At 37.3% G+C, this 16,869-nt stretch overlaps 1 protein-coding gene across 1 annotated transcript in view; it reads right to left on the bottom strand.

Moving 5' to 3' along the window:
• The window catches only part of helb (helicase (DNA) B), an 89,163-nt gene that overhangs the window by 21,651 nt on the left and 50,643 nt on the right, over window positions 1-16,869 (bottom strand). The window contains exon 8 of the mRNA XM_039769732.1: window positions 7,099-7,183. Coding sequence (XP_039625666.1) covers window positions 7,099-7,183 — 85 coding nt within the window. The remainder of the gene's footprint in view (window positions 1-7,098; window positions 7,184-16,869) is intronic.

Here is a 16,869-nt window from a genome sequence, read left to right as displayed (position 1 = left end):
TATTTGTAACTTGACAAGCCTGACGGCACAAAATATGCAGATATGATCCACACTTTCCATCATCAAATTGTTAATATGAATCAAGACAGTTTGAATTATTTGTTGATAAATGGGTATTTGACCATACCACGACAGTCAAACAGTACCTTTAAACAAATGCATTATAACATCTCTAATGAAAGCAAGAAACCATAATTTTAGCCTTCTAGAATGCTGCAAGACCTTGACTGCCAATTTCAAGTTGCCATTAACCTGCTCTTGACCCTCCCAAGTACAGAGCTCATTGAATCAGACACCAAAGGGCTGGGCTTCGTTTCAGTTTTATAAATCTCCAAATCTCTTCAAAGCAACCTTAATTAATACTTAATTGCCAGTTGTTAGGTTGGGTTAGGAAAGGTATGAACTTAAAATCTGTTTTGTAAGCCTGATATTTTTCTTAGAGTTATTTGTGCAAAACTCCATTAACATTGTTTGCCTTGCAATTATATCCACTTACTTCCTTACAATCCAACATGCTAGGCAATGCCACCATTTTACACGCTCTGTTGATTCTGAAGCATCAGTGGAAACAAAAAGAATTGGCATCTTGAAAAGGACAGCGTACAGTCACAAGCTTTACACACCGTCAATCAAAACTGTCCCAAATAACACCCACAGAAGGGATTCCTGCTTTTAGAATTGTGTGCATTACTCATGTTCCATACATCGTGTTTTTCAATGCTGCAGAAGAAGTTGCGTGTGTCACTTTCTTCAAAGAGAGGACATGTGCCAACTCCACTCACCAAGAAGTTGAGCAGCCATGACAGCCTCTGTGGGGTACTGCTGTCAAGCTATCCATGCGTCAGGAACTTGCAAATCAAGCTTTCTGCATGTCAGATTTTAATACATTACTACATTGCAGATCGCTTCTGGCAGGAAGAGGCAGCTGCTAACAGCAGAAGTGAAGACAACTAATGGCGTGAGCGAAGTAAAGAGGACCCCTCAAGTCACAGTCACATAAATGGGAGAAGTGACACTGAAAACAGAGCTGACCGTTTGCATGCAGCCTGACTTAACCACTTCTGTTTTAACAGCTTTATTGTTGATTGAAGTTTTACTTAATTTCATATCGTTTACTTTTTAAAGACTAATAAGCAATGCCAAATTATTTTTACCCGTTTTTTCTTTTTTAATACTTGATAATACCATTTTAAGAATTAAATAACACAACATTCACAAACCAACTTAATCTATTTGGGTCACATGGGACTGCTGCCCATCCCAATAGCGCTGAGCACAAGGCAGGAGTCAGACCTGCAGAGAGAACCGATTACTACTCTTGACAAGATGTATGCATCTTCTGATAGGATGGATAATCCCAGATGCTTTCTGTTGAGAAAATGAGCACTTCTGAATAAGAATGACAGGAATATTTTTATATCACACAATCCAACAAAGTCATGCATCTGCTGAAACTTCTGCTACCTGGTGAGCTCAAAAGGAAAGATGGGTATGATGTGCTGCAACTGGGAAGAACAAGACAACGGGGAGCACTAGCAGACCAAAATAGGTATGAGCCGCATGCTAGCATCCACAATGCATGGAGGCAAGCGAAACTCAGATCTGTGCAAAGACGGAGGTGGACTGTACTCTAATGTTGAATGTTATTTGTTGTAAATGCTTTCTTTTTCATTGAAAACAGCAAGAGGAGGCAATTTTCACATGCAAAAGTAATGCTAAGTAGATAGTTTGCTGCAGGAGACTGAGGACATTCTAAAGGTAATAATCAGTCATATTGTGAATACCGAGAGAGTGTGCATCAGCCTCTCATATCGCAAGGAAACTCTTGCCTATTGCTAATGTCTGGCCAATCAACAGTTCTGTTAGTACCAAAAGCATGTCAAATCCTTTTAGATATGGTGGGCAAAACAACACATCTATTTTATCTGTCAATGCCAGGTACTGCTGCTGGAATGCCACTTTTGCACCTCAACACCCAGCTTTTTATTTGTGTAAATGAGTGTGTGTGTTATAAATGTCCTCCAGGGCTGGAAAATGAATCCCAGTAAAACTCTGCACTCTTGACACAATCTGCCATAGAGCTTTCCGATCAGTTGCTGTGTAGCTACAATTCTGTCGTGGAGAAATCTTCCGAAAAAAGGGGCAGAGTCTTCCGAAGGGCAGTCAAAATTTAAGATTTTATTACCTTGAATAGAAGACAATTGCAGAGCACGTAAAGCCCGTCTCAGTTCATGAAATGAGCCCAATGGTTCAGGGGCGGTTCGTTTTTATGTCAGTTCAAGCTGGAAGCCTTTTAATTGATCAGCCCTCATCATTAAAGTTGGAACCAGGATGACCACATCTAAAAAACTGAACTGTTCAATTAATACATGATTGTTGCACCAGCATCCAGTAAGACTAAAGTCACAGGCAGCTTTACTGGTAAGAGCTAAGCTACTGCAGTTGGAAGCAAGCAAGAGACCTTGAGTTAGCAAGCACAGTGTTAAAGCCTTTAGTAATGGATCCTTACATGTGTATATTGCTCAAAGCCAGCTAATATGATAAATGTTTTTTTTTTTCCTTTGATTAGTTACAATATTGATTCATGAGGAAGCACTGACATAGAAACTTAAATACTATGTAGAACAGGGGTGCCGAACTCCAGTCCTGGAGGGCCGCAGTGTCTGCAGGTTTTCATTCTAACCCATTTCCTAATCAGTGACCGGTTTTTAATGCTAATTAACGTTTTCCCCTTTATTTTAATAGTCCTATTTTTAAGGATTCAGCCCTCTAAATTAATTTTTCTTCATTAAATGGCAACCAAACAGAAATGAGACATGAAATGAGCCAACTAATGACCAGCTAAATTGAGGTGTCAAACTCCAACCAATTTCTTAATGAGGAGCCAATTCTTGCTGGTAATTAAACCAGTTATTTAATTCCATAGCCTGTTGTTGCTCTCATGCTGCCACAGCAGACATTTCCAAAACTGTGGACGTTCTGTTTTTCTAAGAACACAGTCAAAATGTTTTGGTGACTATAGCAGATTAACCTTACTGAGACAGCCACCTTTTTTTATTTTCAGATACTGTGGTTAGCTGGTCACCCAGTGGCTTGTTTTGCATCTCATTATTGTTAGGCTGTTAATTATGGGAAAATAATCAAATAAGAGATCCAAGTCAATTTAATTAAAATTAAGGCAAAAGAAGTTAATTAGCAGCAAAACTTGTCACTAATTAAGAAGACGGTTAGAATGAAAACCTGCAGCCACTGTGGTCCTCCAGGACCGGAGTTCGACACCTGTGATCTAGAATGAATGAATGTACAGGTATGTATGTATGAGGACAAAGGCAGTGACGCGCAGCCACATACAGTCTGACTTACCAATACAGGGGCTAACCTTGATAATCAATTCTTAAAACTTCTATATAATTCAACCTAACACAGTACAGCATGCTTTTAATCTAATCATCTGAAATGTTCAAAAGCCTTAATATAAACATTTATATTCTAAAATGTTTATATGTTTAAAGTGTTTATGTGCTAGTATGTCAGTTTACTTAGTTTCCTTTAAGTTTTTCCAAAATTTTTGTTTAGTCGAAAGGCCCAGCAGAGTCACCATGCCCCAAAAGAAAAACTTGTTTTAAAAACCATGGGCGCTCTGTTTTTGAGAGAACTGAAGAAACAAAAGGCAAGTGAAAAGCAAGCAAACAGGCCATACTGAAAACAAAAGCAACGGCCCGTAATTAATGGTGCCTCACTAACAAGAAAGATGTCAAGCAACTCCTTTTAATAATCAATAGTTCTAAAACCAATAACAAGGCATATAAACTTAAATGCTGGCTGAATTAAATATAAATGTGCAAGCTAATGTAAGAGCCCAGGGCTGTTAAGTCATGTCGCGCAGCTGCACAGTGGTCTGACAGAGGCCAAGCCACTGCTTACGTGACGGCACATGTTCTGGAAAAAGTCCCTAACTTTCGACAATCAAGCTCCTATAGTGCTCAAACTAACTAATATCATAATATATGGTATTTTAATCTTATTACCTAAGCTAGAGCCCGAATACATCTAAATGCCATTTCAATACTTATATATTTCATATGCTAGCTTGAGAACTCGCCCCTCACTCACACAGGTAAAGGTCCTACACGTAGATTGTTTGGTCTTTTATCAGCAATTGCATCCTTAAAACAAAATCGGCATGCTTACTTCCTCAAAGAACACGATAACCTTGGCTCACTGCTTGCCTCACAGAAACTCAAAACAAAGCAAGTGAGAAAGACCACAAAATAAATGGCGTCTTTTTAAAGTTGCTCCCGGCTTAGGCTTTTCATAGCTAAAAGCACTAAAACTAATAATAAAGCATATTGATCCTTAATCAAAATTCTCAACAATACCACACACACACATGCAATGGGTAGAAATACTCCGAGTGGTGCACTGACAGTAACAACGCTAAAGCAGCTATGGTATTTGGAATAGTTTATTCATTCTGCATACCATTATATTGTTACAGAATGAATACAAATCCATCCACCCCTTCCATTATCCAACCCGCTATATCCTAACTACAGGGTCACGGGGGTCTGCTGGAGCCAATCCCAGCCAACACAGGGCGCAAGGCAGGAAACAAACCCTGGGCAGAGTGCCAGCCCATCGCAGAGAGCGCGCACACACACACACACACACACACACACGGGACAATTTAGAATTGTGAATGAAAATCAAGTGAATTAAATTTGTAAACGATATACAAATAATTTCCAATATATTTGATAAATCCTGTGTCACTGAAGCGAATCTGAAAAAAGAGAGACAACACAGAAACAATAACACTGCTGTGATGCTGCGGCCAGTTTGCAAAATTGAGCAGAGACGTGCGTAAGCAATTATTTGGGGGGGCTGCAGTGAGAACGTGCATGGCCTTACGCCAAGTTTAGTTTTTATACATTGCGATGAAAGCATGGCCACGGACATACACAACATTTTCTTGTGCATACGCACCATTTATACATGGGGTCCCAGGACTGGAATTCAAATTCATTTTGCAGAATTGAAACTAATAAGACAGAAAAAAGAAAAAAAAAAATATGCAACCTAAAGAGACAGTATATGACAAGGTCTAAAAGGTATGGAATTTCGCATTCTTGGGGTGAAGCAGCTCTTGTGTCTATTGCATTGTAGATTCAGGAACATTTATAACCTACAGAATGTAAAGCTACCAGATATCTGAACTAACACTCTGCTCGTGCACTTACCCAGATACCCAGCAAGCTCTTTTCATCTTTCACGTGGTTCACTATGAGACTTTATCTCTTATGTTGGACAATAAACACTGAAAGACTGCTGGAGAACCTTTGTCTGTTCATGGTTTCCATTGCACTTGTTGTCATAGATCTAACAAGTTAACAGACCTAATACAAATATGAATTTCAAAACAGACAGAAACATTGATCAGGATTACGTATTCCAAGTAAACTTTTGATATTCAGACTGACAGGAATGCTTTATTGGCAATATGGCTGATTTTGTAATGCCAGATGCAGTGGGAGAGATTGAGTGTGCTTTCTTTACTTTGGTTTTATTGCTGAGGTTTTTGTTTTGTTTAAGCTAACATGGAAATCTGTTTCGCCTATTTTAATACAATAAGTGTGAAGTAATTTAACAAATAACACTGAAAAACTATTTATTCAGTGAAAAAAAGATTAGAAAAGCAATTTCCTGGAGTGGAAAAAAGTCAGGATATTTTTACTTTAGTTACCCTCTAAATGGATGATAGTTTGCAATAAAAACACCAGAACAGACACAAATAATTAGCCAAAGGATCAAAGGGCACACAGGGCTCTAACGTTACTTAATGATAACATAAGACTTTCATCATGTAGCAGAGCATCGATAGATCTGAAGGTCGCCTGAGAGGTCATAAAGAACATCCTTTAGTCGGGCAATGCCGACTGTTTTGAACTATTATTATTACTTATGCGTTTATCCATTGCAACCGACAACATATGACAAACAGTACAATTGGTCACATTTCTTTGGTCTTTGCAGTTGAAGTGACTTGCTTACAGACACACAGTGTCAGTACTAGAATTTGAAACCACCACCTCTGAGGTCCAAAGCCTTAACCACTATGCCCCTTAACCCAAAAAAAAAGGCACCCAAAAGGAAAAATCTGAAAAAATAAACACAATAGAAGTAAAGACAAACAGACAAAAAATCTCCCAGTATTACATTATCATAAACACAGTGACTCAAAAAACTCACAAGCACACACAATGCAATGTCACACAAAGTAAACTAGACTTTCACAAAAGAGGCAGAGAAAGTCTCAGTCAGAGGTAAAGAGGAGCCACATTTTTCAGTTTGCCCATTAAACTGAATATCTTTCCTGCCCCAAGCTAAACATAATAATAAAGTTCAAAAAATGTTACATGCATAATACAGAAAAAGAGTGGGAAATTATTTTATCTATACACAAAAAAAATGTAAATGTTAGCCCTTGTTTCAAAGTAAGTGGCCAGCAGGGCTTCATAACTATCAAAAAGATGGTAAAAGGTCTAACACCTAACAGTCTTGCACGTTGCACAAGGACATGTGGTTTCTTTGCAGTTACCCTGGTTTCTATAGGCAACAGTTTTTTGAAGTGATAAAACTAAGCGAGTTGACCAAGGAGTGTTATGTCAGAAGCTTCAGGATGAAACACAGATGACTTGTATGTTGATTTGAGTGCCCAGTGAATACCCACTCATTTACAATTTAAGAAAGTGCTGAAAAAAATTACTGCTTAACCAAATTTGCTTTTGTGAATTAAACGATTTTTTGCACAACACGCAAGGATATCCAATGTTAATCTACAAATAGGAAATTACACTTGTGATTTGCATTTTCTGTGTTTCATGTTATTGTATTAACTTCACTGATGCATTAATATACTCTTCCAAACAACCATTATTTGTACACTGAATGAATCTCAACTGGCCAATTTGACAGTACCTTGGCAAGTCAGAACAGAAGCTTAACAGGGACGTCAGTTAGTGTCAGACACTACAAGCTGCTTCACATAAAGCATAAACTTTGTTAAAAACAGATTAAGTCATAAAATAGCACAAGTACCTTCTGAATGCGATGAACTGTGATGTGGTGTCTTCCTCCAGCCCTGGGGCGGACTTTAGAAGTGATAGAATAGTGTTCTGAAGTTCTGTGTGGAGAAAACATAAAAACAAAAAGTGCAATTGTTCATAAATAAAAGTCACTTGAAATTTCTAGGACAGGTAGACTAAAATAGACAGAACAGGGAGCACAGGAAGTCTGGCTAGAATAATGGTGCACACGGAAGGGAAGTCCACCTGTGATTGCACATCAAGCCGTGAAACAGAAGAAAAGAGTAGTCCACTTCCAGTAAAATTACTTCTGAATCTTATAATCAGATACATGCTGTATGCATACCAAATACCGCTAGATTATCAAGTGGAGTAAAAACACAGATGTTTCTAACTAAACTATTAACCTTTAAAAGTTGACCACTCCAAGTAAAAGTTCTTCCAAAAACATAAAAAAAATATTAATTTTACGAACATTTTATCCCACACATTAAACTGATAAAGTCATTGATAGGTGATCTTAGCATTCTCACAGATATAGTTAATAAAAGTCATTTGTGTTTAAAGAAATCAGAAGAGTTTTCCCAAATTTCTAAAAGGTACAACACACTTTCACAACTAGAAGTTTGATTAGATAAAAACACATGTATAGTCTTGGATGCCTCTCTCCTAAGTTTTCAAATGAGTGTCTGCTCTTCACTTTGCTGCTGGGTTATACAAGTACATCACAAGGCTTTTTTGGTAAAAAAAAAAAAAAAGACAGAAGTTTCAAGGTAATCAGTGTGTGACATATTGCATGTTGATTAGCACAATACAAGTCCTCTGTACACATGAATGTATACTTAATACATACTGTAAATAATCATGACCTCCAGATTACCATACATGGAAAGTTTATGGGTTTTACAACAAGTGCTAAAAGTTATTAAATATATACTGGAATTTTTCTCTGGATTTTTTGAGCACGGTTTCAGGACCTGGAAGCATCACTGAACAAGTGGTATAGGAGCAGGGCTAAGGAATGTACCAAGGAAGTCGACTTGTGTTTAACATTAAATAAAGTGGAGTTATGTATTTTAATGCATTTTTGTTCATCAATCCACCAGAGATTACATATATGACAATACTACAACCACTACGAAGGATGCTCCGATTGATCAGCCACTGATCTAAATTGGCTGATTTTCACTATAAAAGACTAGACTATCGATGATTGGTAAATTGGCCGATCACAAAAACTGATCTTATTAGCCCCTAGCTTTTAAAGCTTTATGCTAATTTAGTTGCTGTGCTCCTTTACGCGAGGTATTATGGTAGGTTTTTTTGTAGCAAAATTCCTGCGGCATAAACAAAGAGTAGCAATCTGAGACTTGAGTGAAAGACGATTGGAATATTAACATTGAATAAGGTGAAGTAATAAAAAAATAGGGGTAGTTGTCCTGTGCAGTTAGACAATCGGCAAGAAAAGCTACTTTAAGACCTTATTATGTTTTTTAATTTAAAACGGACAACATTTCAGGTTGTACAGCAGGCTTTATTTAAAATGCAGCAGCTTACATTTTTAATAGGAAAAAGATACATATGTTTTGAAATTGCTTAGTACACAATAGGCTTGTTAGCTTAATAGCAAAATTTGTCTTTTACTTAAAAACCTGTTAAATATATCAGTCTTCTTGATGAACAGCTTATGAATCTATACTAATAAAAGGCAAAGCCCTCATTGCCTCACTCACTGACTCATCACTAATTCTCCAACTTTCCGTGTAGGTAGAAGGCTGAAATTTGGCAGGCTTATTCCTTATAGCTTACTTGCAAAAGTTAAGCAGGTTTCATTTCGAAATTCTACAAGTAAAGGTCATAGCGGTTGACAACGTCCGCCATGTTGAACTTTCTTATTTATGGCTACGTCTTCACGAAATTTGGTAGGCAGCTTCCCTGCGCTAACCGAAACCGATAGACTTACTTATTTCGGTGGTATGATGCCACTGTCAGCCACCATATTGAATTTTCCAACAGTCTTTGTTACTTACGGGCCCATCTTCAAGAAATTTGGTACGCGGGTTCCCAACACTAACTGAATCCTACTTACGTACATATACGTTCATAGCCTGCAGCTCGGTCACCGTGTGAGGCGGCGTTGGGTCCCCCATCCCCACGCCTCCCACGTTGTTGGCTGCCTGCCTATATAAGGCCGTCCATCGCTCCGGTCTCTACATTCCCTGCATCTCCCTGCTATTAACTACAGCCTTTTTATTTAATCCACGGCTTCTCCGCTGTTTTATTGTTCATTTATTACGATTATAGTTATTGCGTAGGTATTTTAGACTTACTTTACATTGTTCAGGTACCCATTTCCTTTATCGATCCAACCTTACCCCCATTAACATGTCTATCGAGATGATCACCATCGATCAAAGAACTGTCACTTACTGAGTGGTTTCCATGCCCAGAGATACCACCTACCTTTTCCATTCTTTTTGTTACATATTGCACAGCTATATCAGCCTCACTCTTGATATCCGGAGGAACATTGTGTCTTATGTATTGAATGACTGGGACAGGTTCAAGGTGTGGACTGATGATGGTACAGGAGATAATTATACTACACAGAAGCACTATAAGAGTGAAATGCTTAAGCCCTTCACCTATGGGTTCTGCATGCGAGTTGATGGCTGCCGCTGAATTGTTCGGTTGTCACTTTCAAGTGTACCGAAATGATCAAATATTTTACACCTTTCGACAACCGCCAATGCCTCTTAAACATCTTAGATTGACAGGTGACGATTTCAGTAGTGGACACTTTGATGTTTATGAATGTTTAAACTCTCAAAAGCTGGATGTGAAGTTATCGATGAAACTGGTTGTATACTTACAACGCTTGACAGATGCCGAATGTCACTTCAACACAAGTCCTGCAAATACTGTCGTAATTGAAACAAACCATGAAACTCAAACCGATTATGACAGCAGCAATCCAAGCTGTGAGATTTGAGACAAGATTACTGTTGACATGGCCAACTGCTGGTACAATTTCTGTGCTTTCACACGGATGTTACCGTCCAAGAGGATGTTGTTCTTCATGCAGTCGCTGATCCACAATGCCAAGGCAGATTCCATCCTGACGATATTTTTATTCCTTTTGGTCATTACCTTTTTGGCACTATCACAGAAACTTACAGATACAGTACTCCAGATCGCTGCTTTGTTCTTCTTTACGTAGCGTGCAGTGCTTTCATTAATGCCATAATGGCGCGCTACTGCAGCATAATTTTTTAGTTCCAGGAGCAAATCCAGTAGTTCAACCTTCTCCTGGAGTGTTTTAAACTTCTTCTGGAGCTTAGGCTCAGAAGGTGCAGGGCGATTCAGCGACATCTTGTGCGTTTAAGAATAACAAAATGGAAAATACGAGGACACTCAGCTGGAGACATGTCACAGGGCAGCAATCAATCAGCAGAAAGGAGAAATGAATAACGCTCTCGGATTGGCTACTTTCACCATCCCAAACCGCATTTCCCTTAGTGGTTGCTTCCTGTTCTCTCTACAGCACAGGATTGTCACGAAAAAAGCCATTAAAATTGCGGAGGATATTTGTGCTTTCTGCTGACAATTAATAGTTAGGTTCTAAGGAAAAATCTGTGAACGACTGAGTCCGCGAACCCTGAACTGGGACTTCACAGGGGTCTACTGTATACTTTTAACAGTAAAAATAAGCTGTACTGCAGTTAATGATGTACAATGATTAAGACCAATAAGTGTAGGTATTTTTACATTTATTAGTGTTTAATTGCCAAAATAAATTGACTGAGGGGGAATAAAAAACCCACACACTTTTTGTGTTGTAAGTGAAATGGTGAAAACTACCTTTTTTAGATAGGTACATTGCAAAAAAAGTTAAACAATATAACAGTTTGTAATTATGAGAACCATTTTCTATTCTTCTATGCCATATGTATTTTAGATACATATTTGTGCATTTATTTTATTAAGGTGTGTACTTTAAGTAAATATTTATTTTAGATTTTTTTTTATGGTCACTGAACAAAATACGCCTACAGAATTTGATTATGTTAATAAAAAAAACACAGTACATAAGGCTTCTATACATCTGGATATGCTGGAATTTAGTGCAGAAAGTTTTTAAAGGGATAGAGAGAGAAAGAATATGGTATCGTCCTTTAAAAAAAAAAATATTGGATCATCCCTAACCACTACCATATTCATAATAGTACCAAATGTAATAAATTCACACCTCTGATCACCATTTTATTATACTTGATTTGTTCCCATCCCTGCTAATTAATGTAGAGCTTAAAATCAGAATAGTGTGATGTGTGTTGATCAGAACAGTATGTTATCAACAACATTAGATACATAGATTTAGCAAAATACAATACCGTAGATCAGGCAACATCATCCGACTAGAACTTGTCCCAGAAACAGGTTTTTGATATACTGTACTACTTTTTTCCCTCCATTAGATTTGAGCCCCTTATGCAGATTATTCCACATTAGCAATTAAAACAGAGAGTACTGCAGTTACCTACATTATTCCTGAAGTAAGATCCACCTTAGTTTATTAACAAATAAAATGCTAATTTACTGACCACAAGAGAAACAAAACAACTCATTTCTAAATCATTCCATCTTCACCATGGTGAAAAGGCTAATAAGATTTTAGCTCAATAAATGCATTAGAACATGGCTTAGAATACAATGAAAAAAAGAAATATTGTGGCCAGAACCAAAGTCACTGAACACAAAGAAAAAAGTTAGAATACTACTTTAAAGTCACTTGCCTAGATTTCCTTTTCAGCAGCTTATAGGCAGCACCAATTAAATTACCTCCTTTAATACAAAATGCTACCAAAAACATTATGACTGATACCCACTACTGTTTTTTCAAAACAAATGAAAACAACTTGGAGTAGGGCCAAGCCTTCTATAGAGTAATTCACAAATCTCAGAACCTGCACACAAGAAAACACCACCTAATATAATGCTACACATCAAAAGTGTGCTTGTTAATATTAATATTGATGTTTGAATTAACAAAACACATACACACAAAAGAATTGCAATATACTGGACTGTCATGGCCTTGTGATGTTGCTTTTTGTTACATCTATCATAATTACATTTGCTACAATAACATTTAATTTCAAGAGAGCAGAACAATTTATGGAACCTAGATTACATAGCAAAAAGTCCGATTTATCTGGTCTATACAAGGTATACATTTAACTGCTAATGATCTGTTAAATTGTAATTACTTGACCTAACCAAAGGTTGTAAAGTTAGTGTTTTTTTTTCCTTTCAGACATTTTGACACACTTATACGTATACATTACAACCAACATAAATGAGAAATTGCCCCCGTTCTGGTGTTTGAGAACTGGGTTATGTTCAGTTAATACCAAAACTTCATACATCCCACAAAACACCTGCATCAGCTCAAGTGATTCTCAGAAGTCTATCAGTCCCAGTTATATGCAACCTTCATCAAGTGACCCAAGAACCTCTTTGCCTTTGTTGTGAACTATCCCCTCCTACATCAATTGTCAATGGGCCCTTTGTAAATTGCAGTACCTCAGCAGGAATGTTAAAACTGTCAAACCTCACAGCAAAGATTGCACTCCAATTGCCTAACAATGTTTACATTATTGTGACAATTTGGCCAGGTGACAAGTTATTTATTAAGTCAGGCAAGGTTAGAAATTGTGGCATTTTTCCTGCAATCATATCTCTCAGAATTAAGTCCAGCCTCTTTAAAAAACAAACAGTAGTTTTTTTTCCCCCCCACATAAGTTCATGGAATTTTTCATTCTTTCTTTACAAACCAATATTAAGATGGTTCAAGTAATGTATAAACGCTCTTCTGAAAACACATTGATACCATAAACGTTTCATTTTGTACAGAAATGTGTCAGCTGCTTGTGTTCTTATTACAGTAGCCATGGAGAAAACCAAATATCTTGCCCAAGTTCATAAGGCCTTTTTAAGCCTAATGTTATGTACAAGTAAATCAGTGCGCTCAGCTGACATATCTGACAGGAGTTTCAAGCTGCTGTGAAAAAGCTGACCCTCAAGTAGGGCTGGGAGATATGGACAATGTGTTGCAGTCAGTGCTCTGAACAGTTTCTTAAATGTTCATTACTCTAACGAAAATATGTGCAGCTTACACGGCTGGTGCCAGAGTAGATTTTTGGGGGTTTGGGGGCAGTAGGGCTTGGACACTTGAAATTCTAAAGGATGGCAGTGATATTTCAGAGGACACTGATCCATTTCAACTACCCAGTGAAATTTTAATCTCACTTTCAATCCCACTGAACAGTGCAGTAACATCTCTCTATTAAACTTTCATTAATTGATATTTTATTATCCTATTACTAACCTTTCCTCACAAACTAATATGGCTGTATATTTGACTTCATCCAATAATCTTGACAGAGTCAAATACTGTATATGTTAATGCAGAATAAATGTGCTATATGGAGGATTGCTATACATTATCTATCAATGCAGTTAACAAGCTCAATTTACCTACTTAAAAAATCTAATTTAAAATAAAATTGCCAATAATGCAGTTTACCCTACACATTTCACACACACAACTATGAAGCCTGCAGTCCACATTTATGACAATACAATCAGAGTAATGAATGGCTGAAAAGTGGCTGCCGTGCCTAGAAAATGATGAAGTCTAGAACGTTTATTTGAGCTAAAAAGGTGTGCTGTCACTGCAGTGCACTGGATTTCCTGCTAAACAAAATATTTTTGTCATTGATACAGTAATGGAGAGCTACAAGACAACACACCTGAAACACAGCAGGTGCCTAATACATAGGACACCAGCAAACACACACATCATGAACAGGGCTACACAGCATCCCATTTCTGACTGCATGTTTAAACAAATAACTACATTTAAAGTTACTGCTTAAATGCAAATACCAAATATGTCAATCTTTAATACTATATTGAATTTGTTAAGGTGACATTAACGGTAACATTTCTAAATGAATATTTTAAAAATACCGTTTGATTCAGTATTGTGGTCTAGAATAAAGTTTCTATCTATAAAAATGGCGCTTCAATGGTGTTTTACGGTGTACCTTGGAAATTTAAAATGCATGGACTAGAGGAAATTGGGGCAGGTTTTTAGAAAGAACCTTTTTGGGCATAAACTTTTGGTAGTGGATTTCATCGCTATGTACTCCCAAGAATTTAGAATAGTAGGCAGAATAAGTTTACACCATACTAACTACAACATTCCTCTTTTTTGACATTAATATTCAAACTCAAAATGTATTTCGTCAGGCTCCACATAAATCTAAAGTGCTAATGTCAACTGGAATTAAGAAAGCTGACAAAAACAGCATAAAAAGGAAACCCCCTAGTGATCAACTTTAGCTTTTTCCTCTTAATCTGACAAACATGACAGCAGAAATGTCAAAAGAAAAAAAAAAAAAAAAAAAACTTAAAGCCAAAAATATTTTCAAACATTTGTACAAATAAGACTGTCTAAATTATTGCCTTTAATTTTGTTCACAGAAATTTACTTTAATGGCACAATTAATGATTGTCTTATCTGATGCAGTCTAACACATCATCTACAACACTGTATAGTAGGAAAATTAAGACTACTTAGTGCATTTCGCTTTTTTGCGAACTAATTCAAATAGTTAGCAGCTACAACTTCGCAACTCATCTACAGTATGACTAACTTTTGATACCTTTTGAGCCAATGTCTTTATTAAACCAAAGGTTTGCTCCCTGGTAATCCTTAGACATGCCTACTAAAAGTCTTGAAATACAACTGTTGGTTAACACCTGTTGCTTCTGCTTTCAAATAAATGTTCTTATTTTGAGAGAAAAAAAAACACACTCCTATGGGTGAGGGCAAGTATAATGTTTAGCGTGGATTCTTTAACTTAGCTTAACTTGCAGGTTAATGGTCCCAAAGTGTCACACAAAAAACTACTAACTAGTACTAAACCTTCATACTGTAACTTAACGTCAAGTTGTTTATTTACGTAACTAGTGTAAAGTATACTGGTTTAATAAAACAATGCACAACTATTTTAAATTTTAAAATATTTCATATACTGTATTCATAATTCTCTTCACACATAGCTACAGATAAGAAATGGTTTGTTATAGGCCTATTTTCATTCTGAAACAAATTCAGACCTTCCCATATGAATATTTAACCATTCCCAACTGCACCAAGCAGTAACTAAATTACAGCACCTTGTACAAATAAACACTAAGGCAAAATAATTCTTCTTCAGGTGTTAATAACTAAGCACAAAATCTTTTATATTAATTACCCTAAATATTGGGGCCAATTCTTTAACTTATCTGGCCTTAGATTTGCCTTAGACAATGACCTAGAAATTCTACAGCTTGAGTAACATTTAATATTTAAACATCAATAAAATGCCACATAAAACGGACAGCAAATTTTATAAAAAGAAACTGTAGAATGACTTAATTATGGATACAGGAGATAACTAGTTTCAATCTCATGAAGTATCCCTATAACCTCATTCTTCATATTATATACAGGGTTCGCACACATTTTTACAAAAACATTTTCCATGACTTTTCAGTTATTCTAAGGCAAATTTCCATGACCATATGTTCTCTGAAATTTCTTTGTAAATCTCGAAAAAAAAAATCTTGGGCGGGAGAGACATGATCCTCTCGTAAGACCCTTGGACGTCCCGCGAGACAAGGCAGTCAGACAAAAGGACAGCTGCTGTATAGGCTTTTAAAATTATCGACGCACAGTGCGACAAGCAGGACACGCACCTCGGCAGCAGCAGCACAAAGCCAGTAGCTGATCTGTCTGCTTCTTCTTCGCGTGCGTTCAGCTCCCCTTCACAACGCGAGCAGCAGAGATGCGAAGTGGCTGTGGCATAGCGTGGGTGGAAGGAGGGGGGCTGGGTGGTCAAGCGAAGCAAACGAGAAATGATCATCTCGGAGAGACACTTTGACGTCACGCGAGACTAAACATTACCACCTTAGGAAGGAAGAACCGCGAGATTGAGAGTAGGGATTGACGTCCCCAACAATTTAAAACAAGTTCATGGACATCTAACCTAGCAGTTGTTGGAATGCTTTTGGCAGACACACTTCATGTGCTCCGAGCTTTTAAAACAACATCAAGGGACAAGCAGAACACGCAGCTCGCCAGCAGATGATCTGACCATATCTCCTTAGTGTGCGTTCAGCCTCTCTCTCTCTGCCCCCCAACTTCAAGATGCGAAGTGGCAAAAGCTGCCGTACAGACTTTTAAATGATTGAAGCGCAGCGTGACAACCACCAGCAGCAAGACAGCAGCTGGTCCAACCACATCTCCTTAGCGTGCGTTTAGCCCCCTCCTTCACAACAAGAGCAGTGTTGTATGTCCCGAGAGAGAGATTTAACCACGCCACGCAAAGGACAAATTGTTTTTACAAAAGTTTTAAAGTAAATGTGAAAAAAATGCATATGTAACAATTACCATGAAAATAATAAATCTCTTTAAATTGTATATCCGGTAAACTAAACCCAGTGTTGGGAGAGCAAAGTGAGCAGGGGGCGAGCCCCCTAGTTTGAAAAATAATAATAAAAATTCATGTCAAATTTACCAAAATATTTTTAAACTAAAGTAATGACAAGGTATGAGATTTCATAAAGATTTATTTAAATATTGCTAACACTCCAGCACAATGTAAACATTATATAGCTCTAATTAACATAAATGACTAGAAGGCAACAATAACTTAATAAAAAAAAA

The sequence above is a fragment of the Polypterus senegalus genome, chromosome 11 (genome assembly GCF_016835505.1).
Source record: "Polypterus senegalus isolate Bchr_013 chromosome 11, ASM1683550v1, whole genome shotgun sequence".
In the NCBI taxonomy this organism is placed as follows: domain Eukaryota; kingdom Metazoa; phylum Chordata; class Cladistia; order Polypteriformes; family Polypteridae; genus Polypterus; species Polypterus senegalus.
Note: the sequence above shows the minus strand (reverse complement) of the source record. Positions and strands in the feature narration are given on the sequence as shown.